Below are 26,029 nucleotides of genomic sequence, written 5' to 3'. Positions count from 1 at the left end.
GCACTCATCATGCACGCCGGACTGCGTGAGGACACACCGCACGCGGGGCACAAGGAGGAAGAGGGAGCGGCGGGTGGCGACAAGCGACAGACAATAACATAACCGACAGGTTTTCAGGACGTTAGATAACAACTTTTTCAAGACCACCGGGTAGTTTTTTTTCTTTTTAAACATGTCTTAATTGTATTAAAATACTTTAAATGCATCGGAACGTTGAGAAAAGCGAGTTGTTTGCGGAAGTAAGTAAAGTTGAGTTGAAGGAAGTTCAGACGGAGAAGGAAAAGTAACCGAAAAGTGGTGTCAAATTCGAGAGGATCCTAGTTCTTGGGACGGGGTCCGACCCTTGGGAGATGGATACCCACGTAAAAGAGGGACAACTTTACGTTCAACATCAGAAGTTTATAAAGGTAAGACAAGAAAATATCAGAAAACTACATATTTAAAAAAAAATCATTTAAATCATTTAGCAGACGCTCTTATCCAGAGCGACTTACAGTTAAGTGAGTGCATACATTTTTCATACTGTCCCCCCGTGGGAATCGAACCCACAACCCTGGCGTTGCAAGCGCCATGCTCTACCAACTGAGCTACAGGAGGCCTACGTAGTTCGAACTTGTCATAGACCACTAAAACTGTTTTCAAGTTGAAGTGGAAAAAGACGTAATGCCCTTATCTGGTTGGAATTCCAGAAACGGAGTTAACGGTCAGGGACTGGACTAGGGGACGTTATTCTACGTCATAGCGCACACATTGATCCACTTAAAGTAAGCTATTGTATCCAGCCAAGTTCAGAGGCCGGGCCCGACCATCCTGCAAACCATTGTAGCCTAATTTACATCCCATGTCAAAGATTTAGTTTTCATATTATGAAAAGTCCCATTGCCGAACAAGTTCGACACCAAGGGGAAGTTGAGAAGGAACCAGTTTAGCTCTCTAATGCAACTCAGCATCAATGTTTTGACATGATTTTACCCTTTAGCCATCAACTAGTTTAAACTGTAGCTGACGGATAGGCCTAGACCTAGAGCAGTCTAAAGTTGAATGTATAGTAGCCTAGACTGTCAGTGTTTATTCAATCTGTTTGAACTGTAACATTGGAGCAGTTGTTTTTTCTCTGCAGTGTCAGCTGCAACTTAGTAGGCATATTACTGTGTGCGCGTGCGTGTAATGTGTACGCGCGCACGTTTTTACTAAGGAGCCATAACACAATCATATCAAGTATCACTATTACTAAGTATTTAATAAGCATCAGTAGAGGACATTCATGTTATATCTTTCAGTCTGTATATAGCAACCTTGCCCTATAGCCCCCAGGCCTGTATATAGCAACCTTGCCCTATAGCCCCCAGGCCTGTATATAGCAACCTTGCCCTATAGCCCCCAGGCCTGTATATAGCAACCTTGCCCTATAGCCCCCAGGCCTGTATATAGCTACGTTGCCCTATAGCCCCCAGGCCTGTATATAGCAACCCTGCCCTATAGCCCCCAGATCTGTATATAGCAACCTTGCCCTAAGCCCCCAGGCCTGTATATAGCAACCTTGCCCTAAGCCCCCAGGCCTGTATATAGCAACCTTGCCCTATAGCCCCCAGGCCTGTATATAGCTACGTTGCCCTATAGCCCCCAGGCCTGTATATAGCAACCTTGCCCTATAGCCCCCAGGTCTGTATATAGCAACCTTGCCCTAAGCCCCCAGGCCTGTATATAGCAACCTTGCCCTATAGCCCCCAGGCCTGTATATAGCAACCTTGCCCTAAGCCCCCAGGCCTGTATATAGCAACCTTGCCCTATAGCCCCCAGGCCTGTATATAGCAACCTTGCCCTATAGCCCCCAGGCCTGTATATAGCTACGTTGCCCTAAGCCCCCAGGCCTGTATATAGCAACCTTGCCCTATAGCCCCCAGGCCTGTATATAGCAACCTTGCCCTAAGCCCCCAGGCCTGTATATAGCAACCTTGCCCTAAGCCCCCAGGGCTGGATATGAACATTAATAGTAACACACAGTCACTGGTCACTAGTCTGTAAGAGGCCTCTTTGTACTCTTTCTTTCAACTCAATTCTCTCTCTATCTCCTCTCTCTCTCACTCTCTCTTTTTCTCTGTCTCTCTCTCTCTCTGTCTCTCAATTCAATTCAATTCAAAGGGCTTTATTGCCATGGGAAACATATGTTTCATTGCCAAAACAAGTGAAATAGATAAACAAAAGTGAAATAAACAATAAAAAGTGAACAGTAAATATTACCCTCACACAAGTTCCAAAGGAATAGAGACATTTCAAATGTCATTATGTCTATATACAGTGTTGTAACGATGTGCAAATAGTTAAAGTAAAAATAAATCAACATAAATATGGGTTGTATTTACAAAGGTGTTTGTTCTTCACTGGTTGCCCTTTTCTTGTGGCAACAGGTCACAAATCTTGCTGCTGTGATGGCACACTGTGGTATTTCACCCAGTAGATAAGGGAGTTTATCAAAATTGGATTTATTTTCGAATTCTTTGTGGGTCTGTGTAATCTGAGGGAAATATGTGTCTCTATGGTCATACATTTGGCAGGAGGTTAGGAAGTGCAGCTCAGTTTCCACCTCATTTTGTGGGCAGTGTGCACATAGCCTGTCTTCTCTTGAGAGCCAGGTCTGCCTACGGCGGCCTTTTTCAATAGCAAAGCTATGCTCACTGAGTCTGTACATAGTCAAAGCTTTCCTTATGTTTGGGTCAGTCACAGTGGTCAGGTATTCTGCCACTGTGTACTCTCTGTTTAGGGCCAAATAGCAATCTAGTTTGCTCTGTTTTTTTGTTAATTATTTTCAATGTGTCAAGTAATTACCTTTTTGTTTTCTCATGATTTGGTTGGGTCTAATTATGTTGTTGTCCTTGGGCTCTGTGGAGTCTGTTTGTGTTTGTGAACATAGCCCCAGGACTAGCTTACTTAGGGGACTCTTCTCCAGGTTCATCTCTCTGTAGGTGATGGCTTTGTTATGGATATTTTTGCAGAATTCTGCATGCAGAGTCTCAATTTGGTGTTTGTCCCATTTTGTGAATTCTTGGTTGGTGAGCGGACCCCAGAAGGGCAATGGGTTCTATAACTGATTCAAGTATTTTTAGCCAGATCCTAATTGGTGTGTCGAATTTTATGTCCCTTTTGATGGCGTAGAAGGCCCTCCTCCTTGCCTTGTCTCTCAGATCGTTCACAGCTTTGTGGAAGTTACCATGATCTATTATTTTGTGGGCTGTGTGGGTTATGACTAATGGTGTCAGATAAGGGTGTTAAATGATGTCAGATAGTGTCCGATGGTGTCAGATGGTGGTAGATGCTTACGCAATCATCCCTGTTTAACATCAGTTCTATTGGTGAGAACACACAGACTTTGGCACTGCCATGTCCGAGGTCGGAAAATGTGACCCTACTGTGTATTACTAATAGGTCTGAAGGTTTCATAAGTACATTTATAGCAGAGCACTGCTCAATTCCCTTTAAAAAATTTTTTTTTAATCATACTGATATGCATACTATAGATGCGCTATCTTAACTTGACCCTGCTTCATTTGAATCCTGCGGCAACAGTAAATGTGAATTGTATTTGTCTTGCAAGCTAGGCTTCTATGCATGTGTGATTGTTGAAACGTCTTCCTAATGCAGTCAGAGGAGGGTGCTATGCTTCGACTGAGCGAAGTAACTAAGAGACCTTGGATGCACGGTGTTGGCTACAGCACAACTTCCTCTTGTTACTCATTGCTAAAGAGAGAGAGAGAGAGTGAGACAGAGAAATCTTTGACTATGTACAGACTCAGTGAGCATAGCCTTGCTATTGAGAAAGGTCGACGTAGGCAGACCTGGTTCTCAAGAGAAGACAGGCTATGTGCCAACTGCCCACAAAATGAGGTGGAAACTGAGCTGCACTTCCTAACCTCCTGCCAAATGTATGACCATATTAGAGACACATATTTCCCTCAGATTACACAGACACACAAAGAATTCGAAAACAAATCCAATTTTGATTGGCAAGATTTGTGACCTGCTGCCAAAAGAACAAACACCATTGTAAATACAACCCATATTTATGTTTATTTATTTTCCCTTTTGTACTTTAACTATTTGCACATCGTTACAACACTGTAAATATACATAATATAACATTTGAAATGTCTCTATTCCTTTGGAACTTTTGTGAGTTTAATGTTAATTGTTCATTTTTATTGTTTATTTCACTTTTGTTTATTATCTACTTCACTTGCTTTGGCAATGTTAACATTTGTTTCCCATGCCAATAAAGCCCTTTGAATTGTATTGAATAGAGAGAGAGCGAGCGATAGAGAGAGAGAGAGAACCGGTGAGGACTGCTCACTGGAGATGGGGCTATGGCTCATCCATATGTCTTGTAGATCTGTGGAGTCATGTATCAAAGTCCTTCCTGTAAAACCTAGTAGATCAGTGGAGCTGTTCTGTTGATGCTAGTGAGCGGACCGTTGTCTGGCTCTGTCTGTCTGTCTGCATGCACACATGTAGCGTCGCTACAAACCCGGGTTCGATCCCAGGCTGTGTCGCAGCCGGCCGTGACCGGGAGACCCATGAGGTGGCGCACAATTGGCCCAGCGTCGTCCGGGTTAGGGGAGGGTTTTGCCGGCTAGGATGTCCTTATCCCATCGCGCTCTAGCGACTCCTTGTGGCGGGCCGGGCGCCGTGCACGCTGACTTCGGTCGCCAGTTGTACAGTGTTTCTTCCGACACATTGGTGCCGCTGGCTTCCGGGTTAAGCGGAAGCTGTGTGGCTTGGCAGGGTCGTGTTTCGGAGGACGCACGGCTCTCGACCTTCACCTCTCCCGAGTCCGTACGGGAGTTGCAGCGATGGGACAAGACTGTAACTACCAACTAGATATCACGAAATAAGGGAGAAAAAGGGGTAAAAAAAACAAACAAAAAACAGATCAAACATAGAAACCACATGTTTGACTCTGTTCCATTTATTCCACTCCAGACATTACAATGAGCCTGTCCTCCTATAGCTCCCACCAGCCTCCACTGACACACACACAGACAGGCAGCTGTTTGTCTGCACCCTGCAGTAGTAGACTCTAGACTGGTTGTGGTGGATGGATGATATGTTGTGTTAGGGGCCTGGAGGCTGTAGAAACCAGAGAAGCTATTACAGGATAAAACAACAAGACATGAATACAAATACACAATACAACTTTATTAATCCCTGAGGGGCTGACATCAATACAATACAACTTTATTAATCCCAGAGGGGCTGACATCAATACAATACAATTTTATTAATCCCAGAGGGGCTGACATCAATACAATACAACTTTATTAATCCCAGAGGGGCTGACGTTAATACAATACAACTTTATTAATCCCAGAGGGGCTGACAGGGTGCTTCAGACAGGACAAACATACCCTGCGCCTATTGGTGGGGCACTTGAGACAGCGCAGGCGGCATCCAAGGGGGAGCAGTTGGAACTGTGGGTTGAGGACATGGGTGCTGTCCCCCAGGATGGCATGGGCTTTCCTCCTGGTCTGCTGCTCAAAGAATGAAGCCAGACTTCTTCCCCGTGATCTTAGAGCAGGTGTTCACAATGGCTTGGAGGCGGTTCCTGTTCTTGACAGAGAGGCATGTGAACCAGAAACACAGAACGCTCTCTCGTTGAAAGAACTGTAAAAGGTTTGCAATATTGATTTGTGGACACTGAATGAGTTCAGTTTCCTGAGGAAGCATTATCTCTGGTGGACTTTTTTGGACCGAGTTTGGGAAACGCTGGTTTAGAGAATAAAAAGGAGGGTACACACCCTCGTATGGTCCTAGTGCCCTAAGTAGTGCCCTTAGGGTCAAAAGTAGAGCACTAGGGAATAGGGTACACTTTGGGATGAAACCAAGGTGAAACCCAGCCAGCCAGGCTCTTGAGGTTAGAGGTTTTGGGCAGACTGTATTATTTACAACCTGTTATGTCTGTATGCTTATTTAATATGCTCGTCTCAGCACACACACACACACACACACACACACACACACATACATACATACACACATACATACATACATACATACACACACGCACGCACGCACGCACGCACATACACACACACACACACACCGGGCAGGAGAACTGTTGACACAGCGATTGTGCTTGCCCACTTGGGCTTGTATAAAGTTTTGTCAGTTGATTAATCCGTTGTGTCTGCGTGTATGTGTGTGTGTGTGTGTGTGTGTGTGTGTGTGTGTGTGTGTGTGTTTGTTTGTGTGCCCTAGTTCACGGAGTTGTAATGACTCAGTGTCTGTACAGGTTTAGAGCTGAGAGGCCTAGAATAGTCCCCTGTAACACTCAGACTGTCTGTCTGTTAAAGAGTTGACCGAGTTGTAATGACTCACTGTCTGTACCTCTCATTCTTTATGCGTGCTTTCCACAAGCAAGGCGATGCAGAGTAGAACGTGGTGTTCTGCTATGTTCTCTAACACTGACCCACTCCCTGTCAATCTCTCCTCGTTACCCTGGTGTGTGATAGTGTTAGTGTAATGTTCTGTTAGTGTGAAGAAACGCCTTTGTCGGTCTATTCATCTGGTCAGACAGCACTGTACTGCACTGAACAACAACTAGAACACCCTCGACGCTACACTATAAAATGTGATTGATTGCCGGGCTTTCTGCAGTGAGATGTGTGTATGTTACAGTTTGGTTGTTATCGTAAAAGGTAAAAATGTGTGTATCTTTTGTTTGTAGAAATGCAGCTGCATAAAGGGGGAAAAAACACACGTTTTCTTTCAAAAGGACACAGGTTTGAGGAAGTCAATGTCAGCTCCCTCCCTCATTTTCTTTCTCTCTCTCTCTCTCTCTCTCTCTCTCTCTCTCTCTCTCTCTCTCTCTCTCTCTCTCTCTCTCTCTCTCTCTCTCTCTCTCTCTCTCTCTCTCTCTCTCTCTCTCTCTCTCTCTCTCTCTCTCTCTCTCTCTCTCTCTCTCTCTCTCTCTCTCTCTCTCTCTCTCTCTCTCTCTCTCTCTCTCTCTCTCTCTCTCTCTCTCTCTCTCTCTCTCTCTCTCTCTCTCTCTCTCTCAGTTAATTTACATAATTTCCATTCAGTATTGGCGGTTGATGCTCGTACCGTTGCCTTATTTGGTGCTGCTGGCTTGTTCATTCAGTACCATCATGTCAACACAACATACCAGGATACTGCATGCAGAGACACCAGATTATACCTAAAGATTACCCACAGATAGGCTATATGCACTAAGCCTATACAATACAGGGATTACATTATAATTGAAGCTTTTTATTTTTATACAGTTACAGTGATCTGATCTCACATACAGCTGTGTGTTAGAAGGGATACACACCTGCAGATAGCAGGCAGGAGGAAGCAGAGGCTCCTGGGTAATTATCCCACACACTTCCTGTCCCCTGGTTTCTGTCTCAGCGGCAGTTATATTTACATTTTAGTCATTTAGCAGACGCTCTTACCCAGAGCGACTTACAGTGCATTCAGAAAGTATTCAGACCCCTTGACCTTTTCCACATTTTGTTACGTTACAGCCTCATTCTAAAATGTATTACATTATTTTTTTCCCTCATCAATCTACACACAATACCTCATAATGATAAAGTGAAAACAGGTTTTTAGAAAATGTTGCACATTTATTAAAAAAACTAAACAGATACCTTATTTACATAAGTATTCAGACCCTTTGCTATGAGACTCGAAATTGAGCTCAGGTGCATCCTGTTTCCATTGATCATCCTTGATGTTTCTACAACTTGATTGGAGTCCACCTGTGGTAAATTCAATTGATTGGACATGATTTGGAAAGGCACACACCTGTCTATATAAGGACCCACAATTGACAGTGCATGTCAGAGCAAAAACCAAGCCATGAGGTCGAAGGAATTGTCCGTAGAGCTCCGAGACATGTTTGTGTCGAGGCACAGATCTGGGGAAGGGTACCAAAACATTTCTGCATCATTGAAGGTCCCCAAGAACACAGTGGCCTCCATCATACTTAAATGGAAGAAGTTTGGAACCATCAAGACTCTTCCTAGAGCTGGCTGCCTGAGCAATCGGGGGAGAAGGGCCTTGGTCAGGAAGGTGACCAAGAACCCGATGGTCACTCTGACAGAGCTCCAGAGTTCCTCTGTGGAGATGGGAGAACCTTCCAGAAGGACAACCATCTCTGCAGCACTCCACCAATCAGGCCTTTATGGTAGAGTGTCCAGACGGAAGCCACTCCTCAGTAAAAGGCACATGATAGCCCGCTTGGAGTTTGCCAAATGGCACCTAAAGGACTCAGACAATGAGAAACAAGATTCTATGGTCTGATGAAACCAAGATTGAACTCTTTGGCCTGAATGCCAAGCGTCAGGTCTGGAGGAAACCTGGCACCATCCCTACGGTGAAGCATGGTGGTGGCAGCATCATGCTGTGGGGATGTTTTTCAGCGGCAGGGACTGGGAGAGTAGTCAGGATCGAGGGAAAGATGAACGGAGCAAAGTACATAGAGGACAATGACCCTAAGCACACAGCCAAGACAACGCAGGAGTGGCTTCGGGACAAGTCTCTGCATGTCCTTGAGTGGCCCAGCCAGAGCCCGGACTTGAACCTGATCAAACATCTCTGGAGAGACCTGAAAATAGCTGTGCAGAGACTCTCCCCATCCAAGCTGACAGAGTTTGAGAGGATCTGCAGAGAAGAATGGGAGAAACTCCCCAAATACAGGTGTGCCAAGCTTGTAGCGTCATACCCAAGAAGACTCGAGGCTGTAATCGCTGCCAAAGGTACTTCAACAAAGTACTGAGTAAAGGGTCTGAATACTTATGTAAATGTGATATTTCCGTTTTTTATTTGTAATACATTTGCAAGAAATTATAAAAACCTGTTTTTGCTTTGTCATTATGGGGTATTGTGTGTAGATTTATGAGGGGGGAAAAAAACGATTTAATCAATTTTAATAAGGCTGTAACGTAACAAAATAAAAACTCAAGGGGTCTGAATACTTTCCGAATGCACTGCATATTAGTGCATTCATCTTAAGATGGTTAGGTGAGACAACACTGCGTGTCTGTGTGTGTGTGTCTGTGTTTTCTCTCCATCACTGATGTCATTTAGGCTCGAACATATTAACTTTGACCCCTCTCTCCCCCTCCATCTCTCCCCCCTCCCCCTCCCCCTCTATCTCTCCCCCCTCCCCCTCCAACTCTCCCCCCTCCCCCTCCATCTCTCCCCCCTCCCTCTCCATCTCTCCCCCTCCCTCTCCATCTCTCCCCCTCCCTTGCCCTCTCTCCCTCCCTCTCCCCCTCTCTATCTCTCCCCCTTCTCTCCATCTTCCCCCTCCCTCGATCCCCCTCTCTCTCTCCCTCGATCCCCCTCTCTCTTCCTCTCCCTCTCTATCTCTCCCCCTCTCTCTATCTCTTCCCCCTCTCTCTCTATCTCTATATCTCTTCCCCCCCCCCCCCCCTCTCTCTCAGCCTTATGCCTTAGAGTTGACGTGTTATTTGCATGGCGTGAGCAGCGACATTTGAACATGTAAAGAGCTTGAGTTTGTGTCTATAGAAGGTCATGCCTCTGCCACATCATTCTCTCACATATTCTTTCCTGTTTGTTGAGTTAAGAGTGTAAACATTAGCTCAATGTTTTGTAAATAAGGCAATGAGGTTATGACATAGGGCCACCTAATTTGTTTACACTCTAGGCAGAATGTTAACACACACACACACACACACACACTCTCCTAGTCACCTCCTGTGTTTGCTGAGGTCACCGTGTGTCTCTGAGCAGGAAGGGACTCCATGATGTTAGCTGGTACTTCCTCTTGATATAGATAGCCCAATAGGAGGTCCCTTCTCTGAATAGGTCCTTAACCACCTGTTTGAGAGACTGTTTGTGTGTGTATGACTGATTAGACTTTCTCTTAGGGACTTGCGTACAGGCCTCTAAACGTTCCTACTTCCTTTACACCATCTAAGGCCTTCTGCAGATTTCCCCTACTTCCCCTCAAGGTTGTTCTGTGTTCTCATCTAGATCACTAGTGTCCTAGTGATCTAGATACTCTGTAAGTCTTATTCAGATAGGATTTACCATAGTAATTTTATTTACTGAGGTTAGTACTGACTGTGGTTACCCAACAGTCTTACTCTCCTAAAAGCTGTTTCAGTTTTAGCAGTTGGATTGACTAACTCCCTCCCCTCTCTCTCCCTCCATCAGAAATGGAAGAAGAACTGGTTTGTCCTCTACCCAGCCAGTCAAAACGGCATCGCTCGCCTAGAGTTCTACGACTGCTCAGGGGGCGGGGCCAGCGACAAACCCAACACCAAGAAACTAGACAAGAAGGTAGGTTCAAAATCCCTGGTCGGACGGAGGGTTCTAGGTTCAAATCCCTGGTCAGACGTAGGGCTGGGCGATATATCGAATTAATTTGATTCATTTGAATTTATGTTTTTTGCGCGATATTCCAAATGCCTGTATCGCAAGAATCAAGGTTTTGTTATTTTTAGTGTTTATGAGCGTTTATGTCCGCTTGTTCTCATGTTGTCTTTTTGGTCTCGTCTCTGTCGCTCCTCTGTGCTGTGTGCACCTTCCCCATTTACACCAGAGATCTGAATATAATGAAGAGATGTACGTCTCTGCCCTGACAATGGGAGTCGCTGTCCCAAAGGCGAGAAGGCAGGCGACAAGCTTAGGTCCAAAATAAGCACATAGAAACGCATTGGGCTTCTTTTGGACAGATTTTAGCGAGAGTGAAACCTCTTGCGTCACCTCTTCCTCTATGGTTTACACACACACCAAGCCCCTCCCCCTGCCTCTCACGCCAACAACGTTGGGAGATCACATCAACTCTCTTTGCATTTGAGGTTTGGTCCAACAGAATCGGTCATATGGACACCAAAACACATTGAGACTTTATTTTACTGTAATAGAGAAGAAGTTAACTTTTCTAACGATGCCCTTTTAATGTCTCAACTACTCAAATTGCACGCAGAACAGACACTACTAAGCGAGAGTATCAACGAACATTGATTCTAGAAAATGAATGCTCAGTTTGTAGTCGAGAGGCATTGGGGTACCACTGTTATTACCTGTCTAGTCTGTGTTTTATAAATGTACAATAAGCATAAAACACAATTATATAACTTGTTCTCATTTTGAGAAATAAGGTAGGCCACTTGATTTCGACATCTGAACAAAGTAGACAGGCTTTTCAAACAGTTGGAGACAGACAGAAGGGTGTGTTCATAACAATTCAACTGTTCAACCTTGTTAGCTAGCAAATATAATCAAGTTGGGTTGAAATATAAAGATTAGCTGGCTAATCACTAGCACGTGTTAATTTTCTACAGCCTAATGCCTTCTACAAGAAGTTAGTCATTATTAGTGAATGTGCATTATGCATGGTTCTAGTTAAATTGTAACAAAAAAGGGCATTTTCATATACAGACTTGAAAGCCAGGTCAGTGATTATTGCAAAAAAAAAGCAGGTTAAACTATTTTGATAAAATAATTAATTAAATTATTAGTGGGTCTTAAGGTTGTGGAAGGCTTATATTTAGCCTAGGTATAATTCTATAAGCCCTGAATTCATTAGATTATTGCTGACTGTTTGAAATGCAGTGTATTGGACCTTTAATTATACAACAACGCATATTTAGAGATTTTTTTTTTTTGGGGATATATATATCGTGAATCGCCCATAAGTTTGAAAAAATGTACAGTGAGGGAAAAAAGTATTTGATCCCCTGCTGATTTTGTACGTTTGCCCGCTGACAAAGACATGATCAGTCTATAATTTTAATTGTAGGTTTATTTGAACAGTGAGAGACAGAATAACAACAAAGAAATCCAGAAAAACTTATGTCAAAAATGTTATAAATTGATTTGCATTTTAATGAGGGAAATAAGTATTTGACCCCTCTGCAAAACATGACTTAGTACTTGGTGGCAAAACCCTTGTTGGCAATCACAGAGGTCAGACGTTTCTTGTAGTTGGCCACCAGGGTTGCACACATCTCAGGAGGGATTTTGTTCCACTCCTCTTTGCAGATCTTCTCCAAGTTATTAAGGTTTTGAGGCTGACGTTTGGCAACTCGAACCTTCAGCTCCCATCACAGATTTTATATGGGATTAAGGTCTGGAGACTGGCTAGGCCACTCCAGGTCCTTAATGTGCTTCTTCTTGAGCCACTCCTTTGTTGCCTTGGCCGTGTGTTTTGGTTCATTGTCATGCTGGAATACCCATCCACGACCCATTTTCAATGCCCTGGCTGAGGGAAGGAGGTTCTCACCCAAGATTTGACGGTACTTGGCCCCGTCCATCGTCCCTTTGATGCGGTGAAGTTGTCCTGTCCCCTTAGCAGAAAAACACCCCCAAAGCATAATGTTTCCACCTCCATGTTTGACGGTGGGGATGGTGTTCTTGGGGTCATAGGCAGCATTCCTCCTCCTCCAAACACGCCGAGTTGAGTTGATGCCAAAGAGCTAGATTTTGGTCTCATCTGACCACAACACTGTCACCCAGTTCTCCTCTGAATCATTCAGATGTTCATTGGCAAACTTCAGACGGCCCTCTATATGTGCTTTCTTGAGCATGGGGACCTTGCGGGCGCTGCAGGTTTTCAGTCCTTCACGGCGTATTGTGTTACCAATTGTTTTTTTGGTGACGTTGGTCCCAGCTGCCTTGAGATCATTGACAAGATCCTCCCGTGTAGTTCTGGGCTGATTCTACACCGTTCTCATGATCATTGCAACTCCACGAGGTGAGATCTTGCATGGAGCCCCAGGCCGAGGGAGATTGACAGTTATTTTGTGTTTCTTCCATTTGCGAATAATCGTACCAACTATTGTCACCTTCTCACCAAGCTGCTTGGCGATGGTCTTGTAGCCCATTCCAGCCTTGTGTAGGTCTACAATCTTGTCCCTGACATCCTTGGAGAGCTCTTTGGTCTTGGCCATGGTGGAGAGTTTGGAATCTGATTGATTGATTGCTTTTGTGGACAGGTGTCTTTTATACAGGGGGGTTGAAATAATTCATTTTTCTGTCCCAAAGACAATATGAAATGAATAATAATCTCTCTCTATCTCTCTCTCCCCCCACTCTGTCCCTCCTCAGATTATCCGTCTATCAGATTGTATCTCCATCCTCCCTTCCCTCACTGAAGCCTGTCCCAAAGACAATATGTCCGCCTTTTGTGTGGAGACCAACGACAAGACTCATGTGCTCGCTGCAGAGAGAAGCGTCAGCACGGAGTGGGTGGAGAAGATGTGTGAGATCGCCTTTGGGGTATGGAGTGAAGAAACTCTTTGGTCTCTCTCTCTCTCTCTCTCTCTCTCTCTCCTCCCTCTCCGTCTCTCTCTCTCTCTCTCTCTCTCTCTCTCTCTCTCCCTCTCCGTCTCTCTCTCTCTCCCTCTCCGTCTCTCTCTCTCTCCCTCTCTCTCTCTCTCTCTCTCTCTCTCTCTCTCTCTCTCTCTCTCTCCGTCTCTCTCTCCTCTCTCTCTCTCTCTCTCCGTCTCTCTCTCTCTCTGTTTCTGCCTGTCTGTATGTCTCTTTATTATTATTTTATCAAAAATAATAATTTTTTTCCAACAGACACTGGTGTTCCTGTAGCTCTGCCCCTCTCAAAGCTATGTGGGTTTTCAGTACCATATACTGAGGTCACTTCCTTAGGCCTTCTAGTCATCTAGCCTTTTAGCCTTTTCGCTTTCTAGCATTGTAGCGTTCCCACCCACCCCTTGAGTATAGGGTGTAGGCTGGATATCAGTTAGAGATGTTCACACGCACTGAGGAGGAAAGAAACAGAGGGAATTTCCAAAGGGAAGATTCTCTTTAGACATCGTGGGAGTTTAGATTCCCTCACTCAGTGTGTGTGTCTCTCTCTCTCTGTATATGTCTCTCTCTCCCTTTCTCTCTCTGTATCTGTCTCTCCCTTTCTCTCTCTGTATCTGTCTCCCTTTCTCTCTCTGTATCTGTCTCTCTCTCCCTTTCTCTCTCTCTCCCTTTCTCTCTCTGTATCTGTCTCCCTTTCTCTCTCTGTATCTGTCTCTCTCTCCCTTTCTCTCTCTGTATCTGTCTCTCCCTTTCTCTCTCTGTATCTGTCTCCCTTTCTCTCTCTGTATCTGTCTCTCTCTCCCTTTCTCTCTCTCTCCCTTTCTCTCTCTGTATCTGTCTCCCTTTCTCTCTCTGTATCTGTCTCTCTCTTCCTTTCTCTCCCTCTCTCTCTCTCCCTTTCTCTCTCTGTATCTCTCTCTCTCCCTTTCTCTCTCTGTCTCTCTCTCCCTTTCTCTCTCTGTATCTGTCTCTCCCTTTCTCTCTCTGTATCTGTCTCCCTTTCTCTCTCTGTATCTGTCTCTCTCTCCCTTTCTCTCTCTCTCCCTTTCTCTCTCTGTATCTGTCTCTCTCTTCCTTTCTCTCCCTCTCTCTCTCTCCCTTTCTCTCTCTGTATCTCTCTCTCTCCCTTTCTCTCTCTGTCTCTCTCTCCCTTTCTCTCTCTGTATCTGTCTCCCTTTCTCTCTCTGTATCTGTCTCTCTCTCCCTTTCTCTCTCTCTCCCTTTCTCTCTCTGTATCTGTCTCCCTTTCTCTCTCTGTATCTGTCTCTCTCTTCCTTTCTCTCCCTCTCTCTCTCTCCCTTTCTCTCTCTGTATCTCTCTCTCTCCCTTTCTCTCTCTGTCTCTCTCTCTTTCCCTTTCTCTCTCTGTAAGGTTGTAAAATGTGCTGAACAGTATGGTTCTTATGTGAGTCTGAATTATAGCAATAACTGAATCAATTAATCATTTCCCCCCCCCCCCCCCCTCTCCATCTCTCAGGGGGTTAGTGGTAGCAGCAGTAGTGTGTCTGACTCTAACGGAAAGACTAATCTAGAGATGGCTGAGAATCTCATCTATTACAGCCGAGAAGAGGGTAAATACACACACACACACACACACACACACACACACACACACACACACATACACACACACACACACACACACATACACACACACACACACACACACACATACACACACACACACACACACACACATACACACACACACACACACACACACACACACACATACACACACACACACACACACACACACACACACACACACACACACACACACACACACACACACATACACACACACACACACACACACACACACACACACTGCCACTAATACCCCTTGAGTTTTGTGAGTGCATTGAGCCTGTAAAAAAACACTTTTGAAAACCTTGATTATGGACTAATCATTCCTTAGCAACGTTCATATCAACAAGACTCTCTGGAGACAAGGCGTCCATTTTGTCAGGATTAGCTTTCTTAATCAAATCACCTGTGTCGAAGTTGTCAACACAGCCCCCCACTTCCACAGACACTGGACAGTGAGAGTCTGTCTGCTGACATATATATTTATATGGAGAAGCTGGGGGAAGGTACAGAATTTCAAGGTTTTATTATTATTAATTAGGTTGTCTTGTACACGTTCCCAGCTAAAAGCTGAATTACAGTATACAGACAAAAACAAAGAAGAAGAAGAAGAAAATATGGAGAATGAAGTCTTAAAGTTCTGTTGAGAGGGGAAAGCAGGGTTGTACAGCGTTCATCGTTATGGTGATGCAACAAACTGCCACAAACTGTCACTTTCTGTTAAAGGCTGACTGACAAACTAAAAGGCCAAGGTTAAAAAAAGGAAAACGTATTTTAAACCACAAGCTAGACCAGAATAGTTTTATTGTAATTTATTGTAACCCCTCACCTCCCTCTCTCTCTCGCTCTCTCCTCCTCCATCCTCCCCCCTCTCTCTCTCTCTCCCCCTCTACAGTGAATGAGTTCTGGGTGAGTGTGCAGAGGACAGAGGCCTCAGAGCGTTGTGGTCTGTTGGGAACCTACTGGCTGAAGGCCGACAATGACAGTCTCATACTGAAGGAGTCCAAGACCAAGAGCAGTCTACTGATCTGGCCCTACAAACTACTGAGGAGATACGGACGAGACAGGGTGGGTTTATATACACACACACACCAGGGTTTCCGTTAGGAAAATGTGGCGCCCGACAACGTGACCGGACAGATTTTAATTTGCCGGCCATTTGAGAAATGTACCTGACCCATATGCATTGGGTGGGGAGCCCATTAGGGCGTCCATCCACGGTGCTCAGAATGACAGAAATCACATTTACATTATGGTAATTCATATTAACAGAACATACAACTCCTGTAATGAAGCAGCCAATAAAACGCCATTTTCATTCAATTTGCCAAAATACAATTCGCGGGAAAACAGCGCACCTGGGAAAACACCATTCTAAACAGCGCACCTGATGCGAGCAGTATATGACCGAGACGAATCTAGGGTGAATCTAAAGATGCAACGACTAGGATTGGTTTGCTAATATGACTCGGATTGTGCCTTTGGCTTCTGGACAACGAAAGAAAGTTGAAATGAAAACCAACAGAACAGGAGATAAATGGCATATGAGGAAGTCTTTCATAGACAGCGTGCTGACAAAAGGCCTAGCTGATTATCGAGTTGCGGCTGTCAGTGAAAAGCATAAAAAATAAGTGTGAAGATAATGTGTCTTGAGTATAATTTAAAATGTTGAGACAAGAAGGGGAGTGGTGTGTGGCGAAGATAGCCTATAGGTGCGTCTCTCTCCAGAATGCATGGGCTCAGCTCTCCAGAATGCATGGGCTCAGCTCTCCAGAATGCATGGGCTCAGCTCTCCAGAATGCATGGGCTCAGCTCTCCAGAATGCATGGGCTCAGCTCTCCAGGATGCATGGGCTCAGCTCTCCAGAATGCATGGGCTCAGCTCTCCAGAATGCATGGGCTCAGCTCTCCAGAATGCATGGGCTCAGCTCTCCAGAATGCATGGGCTCAGCTCTCCAGAATGCATGGGCTCAGCTCTCCAGAATGCATGGGCTCAGCTCTCCAGAATGCATGGGCTCAGCTCTCCAGAATGCATGGGCTCAGCTCTCCAGAATGCATGGGCTCAGCTCTCCAGAATGCATGGGCTCAGCTCTCCAGAATGCATGGGCTCAGCTCTCCAGGATGAATGGGCTCAGCTCTCCAGAATGCATGGGCTCAGCTCTCCAGGATGCATGGGCTCAGCTCTCCAGAATGCATGGGCTCAGCTCTCCAGAATGCATGGGCTCAGCTCTCCAGAATGCATGGGCTCAGCTCTCCAGAATGCATGGGCTCAGCTCTCCAGAATGCATGGGCTCAGCTCTCCAGAATGCATGGGCTCAGCTCTCCAGAATGCATGGGCTCAGCTCTCCAGAATGCATGGGCTCAGCTCTCCAGAATGCATGGGCTCAGCTCTCCAGGATGCATGGGCTCAGCTCTCCAGAATGCATGGGCTCAGCTCTCCAGAATGCATGGGCTCAGCTCTCCAGAATGCATGGGCTCAGCTCTCCAGAATGCACTCAGCTGTTTCCTGCCAATTTTTGCGCATTCATTGTTTTCATTGTGTGAATTGTTTGCTCTTTGAAAGTTTTTTTTATTTTATTTTTTAAAGGACTAGTTTCACCATATTAAAACGAGGTCAGTTCGCGTACAGGGTTGACATTAGAATCAGGTACAGACGTAAATGAATCACTAATTAAATTAAATAAATAACAATCTTCACAACGGACTTTGTCAAAGCAACAAAATAACTAGGGCTTTACAATGAAGGTGAAACGTGGAAAAAATGTGGGATTAAGTGGGTTAAAATCTTCCTAGAAGTGACACAGGGTTGCTGAAATTTGGCACTATAGCAAGCCTTTATTCATATAAAAATCGGATTGATTTAATGTAAATGAGGGATACGAAGTAAAAAAAACAACTAATTTTATCAATATAAGATATTTAGGCTTGCTTAGATGCAGTGGAACATGGCAGTGTTGCTATCGTTTGTACTACTTTTTTGTTGTTGTTGTAATGTCGAAATATACATGTTTCCAACCCCCCATATCGCACACTCACAAACTGTAAATATATTGTACATGTTTTAATGTACTGTATTATCAATTGGAGAAAGAAAGTATGACAGTAATTTGTCCACTGTATATATACGAATCGCACAAAGTTGGTTCCTGTTTCAGTCTAGCAGCTGATAGCTGCAGCATGAAGCTGGTGAAGAGCAACTTGCAGTCAAAACTTCATGACCTTTGATCACATGGTTTTTGTAAAGTTCATGCAGTCATCATGTAGACTTATGTCAGACAATATTTATCCCCATAATGCAACACACTTTGGAAGACAGTGGCCAACGATGGCAACCGACTTCACAAAAGTGATCCGCTGGAACGCGCCCAGAGAGTGGGGTGCTAAATAAGGTCTGTGGTTTCAGAACAGATACAGCTACCTAGGGTTATTACTATTATCACTACCTGGGGTTATTAATATTACCACTACGTATTAATATTACCACTACCTGGGGTTATTCCTATTACCACTACCTGGGATTATTCCTAATACCACTACCTGGGGTTATTCCTATTACCACTACCTGGGATTATTCCTAATACCACTACCTGGGGTTATTCCTAATACCACTACCTGGGGTTATTCCTAATACCACTACCTGGGGTTATTCCTATTACCACTACCTGGGGTTATTACTGTTACCACTACCTGGGGTTATTACTAATACCACTACCTGGGATTATTCCTAATACCACTACCTGGGGTTATTCCTAATACCACTACCTGGGGTTATTCCTAATACCACTACCTGGGGTTATTACTGTTACCACTACCTGGGGTTATTACCACTACCTATTAATATTACCACTACCTGGGGTTATTCCTATTACCACTACCTGGGGTTATTCCTAATACCACTACCTGGGGTTATTACTATTACCACTACCTGGGGTTATTACTATTACCACTACCTGGGGTTATTACTATTACCACTACCTGGGGTTATTAATATTACCACTACCTGGGGTTATTCCTAATACCACTACCTGGGGTTATTACTAATACCACTACCTGGGGTTATTACTATTACCACTACATGGGGTTATTAATATTACCACTACCTGGGGTTATTCCTAATACCACTACCTGGGGTTATTACTATTACCACTACCTGGGGTTATTACTATTACCACTACCTGGGGTTATTACTATTACCACTACCTGGGGTTATTACTAATACCACTACCTGGGGTTATTCCTATTACCACTACCTGGGGTTATTCCTATTACCACTACCTGGGGTTATTCCTATTACCACTACCTGGGGTTATTACTGTTACCACTACCTGGGGTTATTCCTAATACCACTACCTGGGGTTATTCCTAATACCACTACCTGGGGTTATTCCTAATACCACTACCTGGGGTTATTACTATTACCACTACCTGGGGTTATTACTGTTACCACTACCTGGGGTTATTACTAATACCACTACCTGGGGTTATTCCTAATACCACTACCTGGGGTTATTCCTAATACCACTACCTGGGGTTATTCCTAATACCACTACCTGGGGTTATTACTGTTACCACTACCTGGGGTTATTACTATTACCACCACCTGGGGTTATTACTAATACCACTACCTGGGGTTATTCCTAATACCACTACCTGGGGTTATTACTATTACCACTACCTGGGGTTATTACTGTTACCACTACCTGGGGTTATTACTGTTACCACTACCTGGGGTTATTACTATTACCACTACCTGGGGTTATTACTATTACCACTACCTGGGGTTATTACTATTACCACTACCTGGGGTTATTACTGTTACCACTACCTGTGGTTATTACTGTTACCACTACCTGGGGTTATTACTATTACCACTACCTGGGGTTATTACTGTTACCACTACCTGGGGTTATTCCTATTACCACTACCTGGGGTTATTACTAATACCACTACCTGGGGTTATTCCTATTACCACTACCTGGGGTTATTACTATTACCACTACCTGGGGTTATTACTATTACCACTACCTGGGGTTATTACTAATACCACTACCTGGGGTTATTACTAATACCACTACCTGGGGTTATTACTATTACCACTACCTGGGGTTATTACTATTGCCACTACCTGGGGTTATTACTATTATCACTACCTGGGGTTATTCCTATTACCACTACCTGGGGTTATTACTATTATCACTACCTGGGGTTATTACTATTACCACTACCTGGGGTTATTACTGTTACCACCACCTGGGGTTATTACTAATACCACCACCTGGGGTTATTACTGTTACCACTACCTGGGGTTATTACTAATACCACTACCTGGGGTTATTCCTAATACCACTACCTGGGGTTATTACTAATACCACTACCTGGGGTTATTACTATTACCACTACCTGGGGTTATTACTAATACCACTACCTGGGGTTATTCCTAATACCACTACCTGGGGTTATTCCTAATACCACTACCTGGGGTTATTACTAATACCACTACCTGGGGTTACTACTAATACCATTACCTGGGGTTATTACTGTTACCACCACCTGGGGTTATTACTAATACCACCACCTGGGGTTATTACTGTTACCACTACCTGGGGTTATTACTAATACCACTACCTGGGGTTATTACTAATACAACTACCTGGGGTTATTACTATTACCACTACCTGGGGTTATTACTGTTACCACTACCTGGGGTTATTACTGTTACCACCACCTGGGGTTATTACTAATACCACCACCTGGGGTTATTACTGTTACCACTACCTGGGGTTATTACTAATACCACTACCTGGGGTTATTCCTAATACCACTACCTGGGGTTATTCCTATTACCACCACCTGGGGTTATTACTATTACCACTACCTGGGGTTATTACTATTACCACTACCTGGGGTTATTACTAATACCACTACCTGGGGTTATTACTATTACCACTACCTGGGGTTATTACTATTACCACTACCTGGGGTTATTACTATTACCACTACCTGGGGTTATTACTATTACCACTACCTGGGGTTATTACTAATACCACTACCTGGGGTTATTACTATTACCACTACCTGGGGTTATTACTATTACCACTACCTGGGGTTATTACTATTACCACTACCTGGGGTTATTACTGTTACCACTACCTGGGGTTATTGCTGTTACCACTACCTGGGGTTATTACTATTACCACTACCTGGGGTTATTACTATTACCACTACCTGGGGTTATTACTATTACCACTACCTGGGGTTATTACTGTTACCACTACCTGGGGTTATTACTGTTACCACTACCTGGGGTTATTCCTAATACCACTACCTGGGGTTATTACTATTACCACTACCTGGGGTTATTACTATTACCACTACCTGGGGTTATTACTATTACCACTACCTGGGGTTATTACTATTACCACTACCTGGGGTTATTACTAATACCACTACCTGTGGGTTTTACTACATAACCATGACAATGACCTGCTTTCTTTTCAGTCAGTGGCTTGAGAGATGCTTTTTAGGAGCTGGGGGTTGTTGTCATGGGGATGACCCAGGCTGATGTTTTGTTTATATTGTCTGATGTCTAATGAATCATATCACTTTCAAAATACAAGTCCACAGAGTAGAGACAATAACACTGAGGCGTTATACATTATCTTCAAAATAAAACGAAAGCTTGTTTGTCCCTCCTTTCTGACCTCTAGAATGTAGATTATGTTGTATAACATTGTTTTGTTTTTTTGTTTTCAGGTGATGTTTTCGTTCGAGGCGGGGCGGCGCTGTGAGTCTGGTCCGGGGAACTTCAACTTCGAGACCAAACAGGGTAACGAGATCTTCCTCATAGTGGAGCAGGCCATCCAATCACAGAAAGCCCTGGCCGAGGAGTGCAATCTCAGCTACCATTTAAGCAGCCTCGAATACGACCCTAGCCCTGCCCTCATGCAGCAACGCAACGCCGTGGCAACGGGCGGTGGCTTGGTAGTCGACAGCAACAGCAGTAACCGGGATCTGGATGGGGATTCCAGTTCCGGAGGGAGTAAGCCTGGATCAGCCGACGGAGTGTTCGGGAGGAGGGAGGGAGATGGAGGGAAGAGCCAAAATCAGAACCAAAAAGGGAGGAGTTTACCAGAGCCACCGCCGTTGGTGATAGGAGTGGGCGGGACGCCCCCACGCTCGCCCATGACTCGAGGAGGTTCGTCTCATCATGTTTAGTGTACTTTTAGAATCATACTCATTTTAATGTGACTTTGGGGGTTTTGAAAAGCGCCTAAAATTAGATGTATTATTATAATTATAATTAGGAGGAGGAAGCTGTGATCTGATTATTGTATTTGGATTGTAAACATTTGATGTTTTTGCTATCTTGTTTTAAGTACTTTGATTGTTGTCTTTTTTCGTGACTATGTGTGCATGCTGACGACTGACAAACCAATTTAATATTGATTAATAAAGTATTTGTCGTCTTAGGTAAAGGAGTAGGAGCGCCCCCGTCTCAAGAGGAACAGGGTAGTGTGTACTCTGAACCCGCTGACTCTGTCCGCGTCTCCTCTCTCTCTGCCGGTGACTGTCTCTACTCTGACCCTGTTGATACTATCAAGACACTGACCCCCAACCCCCCAAACCTTCCCATCCCCACCCCCCGACTCCGACCCCTCGGTGACGAGGGAGGTCGAAACCATAGCAACAACCAGCCTGATCCCCTCTATTCAGACCTCTATGATCAGATCGGTTTGGATCTGATACAGAAGATGGGTGTTATGGGGCTGGAGGAAGGAGGACGAAGAGGAGGGAGAGGAGGAGGAGGGGGAGGCGGTAACATGCGTTCGCTCGGGGGACAGGCGGAAAAAGCATCGTCATCGTCACTCACCGACACCGAACACATCTATGATGAACCAGAGGGCCGAGCAGGAGGTGGTGTTTCGGGAATGGGAATAGACAGCCCTCCTCCTCAGCCCCACGACGGGCTCTACAACCTGGCTACGGACAGCTACGCAGTCCCCTCCTACGGAAAACAATCACAGCCTCCCCTCGTCATCAGAGGACCAGGGGGCTCCAAATGGCCACCCAAGCCTGTTACCACCCCCAAGCCCAAAAAGGCTGCTCTTCCTCGGAAGGATCCCGTGCCTCTGCCCCTGGGGAAGGCTGGGCCTGGAGGTCCAACTAACCTGAACAATAATAACAGTAGCGGAGGCTTTGGGATTGGAGGAGGGGCCGGGGGTGTAGTTGGTGGAGGAGGGGGGGGAGACAGGGCCGGGGGTGTAGTTGGTGGAGGGGGGGGAGACAGGGCCGGGGGTGTAGGTGGGGAAGGAGGAGGGGAAGGGAGGCACACACAGCTGTACAGTAAGGTGTCGAGGCACAAGCCCCCTCCCATTCCCTGGTACCCCCATACCGGCCTGCGATCCCCTGATATCATCTATGACAATCTTGGAGACATTTAAGCCCCTTAACAGGACTGGAGGGTTGTATTCATTAGGCGCCAAATGAAAGAAAACGGACTGAAACAGTGAGGACAACCTGGACTTGTCCCATAAGAAACTCAATTTTGAACACGACCCAGGAGATTGAAAAAGTGGTGGCTTGATCTCGATCTTCTCCTGTTGCATCTTGGGACATGTTGTTCAGGGAAGACACAGACCATGGTGGCAGGCAAAGCTAACCAAGAGGACATGGGATGTGTGTGTGTGTGTGTGTGTGTCTGTGGAAATTTTGGTCAAACAAAGAAAGTTAGCCAACAAAAACCTCCTTGTGGTTAAGCATACAGAGACTCAGGCTGTGTCCCAAATGACACCCTATTCCCTATATAGTGCACTACTTTTGACCAGAGCCCCTATAAACCCTTGTCAAAAGTAGTGCACTATATAGGGAATAGGGTGTCATTTGGGAAGCACACTCAGAAGTGGGAGATACTTACGTGGCTTGCAGCAAATGTAGTTATCTGCGTGTCAGTGGGAGACGTGTGTATGGCTGTGTGCATGTTGACTATGCAATTACTGGAAAGACTATAACATGTTTCTGCTTTTGTAAACTGATACGATGCTAATCGCTCATCATAATCTGTAGCCTTCAAACAGACATTTTAGAGCAAAAAAAAAAAAAACTGATTTTTCCCATCATGTCTTAAACTATGGAGACTCAACTGTTTGGGATAGAGAATTTATGAAATAGGGACTTGCAGAATTGGGACCTCAATGCACACAACATGTGATGTTTGTTTGCGTCCCAAATGGCACCATGTTCCCTTTATAGTGCACTACTTTTGACTAGAGCCCTATGAGTCCTGGTCTAAAGTAGTGCACTTTATAGGGAATAGGGCACCCTTGTTGTACCGATCTGCATTTACTAAACATGAAACTAATCTCCTGGCATGTAATGCAAGCGTGTGTTTTTTTTTGTTTGTCAAAAACAGCTGTGCTGTGTTGTAAATATGATACAAAATTATATTAATAAAAATCAGAGAAAAATAACTACAGTTAGTGTTTTCCATCTAAGGCAATTCATTTCAACTACAGTGTCACAGATTGAAAAGTAGTTGGCCGCTGAATTGAGAAACAACCCTTTATTGGTCAGAAGAACAGCTGTGTGTGTGTGTGTGTGTGTGTGTGTGTGTGTGTGTGTGTGTGTGTGTGTGTGTGTGTGTGTGTGTGTGTGTGTGTGTGTGTGTGTGTGTGTGTGCGTGTGCGTGTGTGTGCGCGCGCGTGCGTGTACTATCCCCATAGAATAGTCAGATAATATTTTTCTTTCTTTGACAGACGTGACCTTCGGATTGGACCAGAGTGGGTTTTGTAACAAGTTGAACCAGAGTTTAATGAGTAAGACAGAAGTTGTCACGGTTCAGACAGACGACCAGAGGACCACAATTGCGTCACACCAGAAAGTTTATTAAACTTAAGGGAAAAGGGAAGTAGGGAGTGAATGAAGGCTCCAGGGGTAACAGGGATCCCGTCCAATGTGCTGGGTCTGTGCCCCCCCCAGTGGCAGCGATGCGTCCTATGAAGCCGGTGGTGGGTGGTCCAGAAGTCCTGGGGGGGGGGAGACACAGACACAACAGGGCGGAATGAAACAAGGCAGCAGTACAGTTCAAGGGAAATCCAAAATACGTAGTAGCAAGGCAGAAGGCTGGTCAGAGTTACCGGGATTGAAGAGTAGTCAGGAGTCGTAATGGCAGAAGCAGGTCTGGATCTCCTGAGGCAGAAGAGTATCCAAAAAACAGGCAGGTCCGGGGTCACAAAACCAGGGTGAGCCAGAAGCGCGAGCAAACAGGTTCCGGGTGTGAGCTTTGCAGACGATCTGACACCGGAGAGCTGAAAGACAGGGCCTTAAATACTGGGAGAGGTAGTGGGTAATGCAGCGCAGCTGGCAGAGTAATTAGAGCAGAGCAGAGCAGGGACAGGTGGAGCTAGTTAGGCTGAGTAGAGAGAGTGGTGAGCAGAGTGGAAGAAAATTAAGGTGGTAACCCGGTGGAGTGAGAGGCCCATGACAGAACCCCCCCCCCAAGGGACGGCCCCAGAAGTCCCAAGAGCAACACCACGCCGGGCGGGAGGAGGGGAGCCGGAGGAGGGCTAGAACTCCTCCGAACGGTCCGAGTGAACGTCCTCATCCTCGGAGGAAGCCGGAGGGCCGTGGTCGGGAGATGGGACAGGTCCCGAGACAGGATCAGGCACAGGACAGGAAGCCGAGCGGGCAGGACGGTTAGGGACCCCTCTGGGGCGGCCCCTACGGATTGCAGGTTGATCAGGATGCCGTTGGTGGAAAGCGGTGATGAGAGTCCTATCCACAATCCGACTAGCTGGCACCCAGGTCCTTTCCTCAGGTCCATAGCCCTCCCAGTCAATGAGGTACTGGAGACCCCTACCCCTCCGTCTGGACCGAAGCAGGCGGCGGACGGTGTAAACCAGACCACCATCGACGAGCCGTGGAGGAGGAGGACCAGGCGCAGCAGGGACCAGCGGACTCTCATGGATGGGCTTAATCTTAGACACATGGAAAGTGGGGTGCACCCTCAGGGAATTAGGCAGTTGGAGCCGGACAGCAGTTGGGCTAATCACTCTTATGATAGGGAATGGGCCAATGAACCGAGGTGCCAGCTTCTGCGACTCCACCCTGAGTGGCAGGTTCTTCGATGACAACCACACCCTTTGA

General features: G+C 45.4%; 1 protein-coding gene across 1 annotated transcript; it reads left to right on the top strand.

The window, feature by feature from the left end:
- LOC311112930 (docking protein 1-like) lies at positions 1-23,973 on the top strand. Its single transcript, XM_084156068.1, has 7 exons — positions 1-407; positions 10,186-10,311; positions 13,084-13,254; positions 14,776-14,869; positions 15,784-15,956; positions 21,641-22,082; positions 22,358-23,973. Exons 1-7 carry the CDS (start codon positions 351-353, stop codon positions 23,326-23,328), a joined length of 2,034 nt encoding a protein of 677 aa, XP_084012194.1. The 5' UTR covers positions 1-350; the 3' UTR covers positions 23,329-23,973.
- The last annotated feature ends 2,056 nt before the right edge of the window (positions 23,974-26,029 follow it).

Source organism: Coregonus lavaretus, assembly GCF_964263955.1.
Source record: "Coregonus lavaretus genome assembly, chromosome: 39".
Lineage (NCBI taxonomy): Eukaryota > Metazoa > Chordata > Actinopteri > Salmoniformes > Salmonidae > Coregonus > Coregonus lavaretus.
The sequence above is the reverse complement of the archived record's forward strand: the minus strand, read 5'-3'. Positions and strand labels throughout refer to the sequence as shown.

What these genes read in the sequence shown, in the direction of transcription:
- LOC311112930 (XM_084156068.1), top strand. Translation starts at nt 351, where the DNA reads ATGGATACCCACGTAAAAGAGGGACAACTTTACGTTCAACATCAGAAG. An exon ending in CCAAGAAACTAGACAAGAAG is followed by an intron (nt 10,312 to 13,083) that starts GTAGGTTCAAAA and finishes GTCCCTCCTCAG; the next exon opens with ATTATCCGTCTATCAGATTG. An exon ending in GGAGATACGGACGAGACAGG is followed by an intron (nt 15,957 to 21,640) that starts GTGGGTTTATAT and finishes TTTTGTTTTCAG; the next exon opens with GTGATGTTTTCGTTCGAGGC.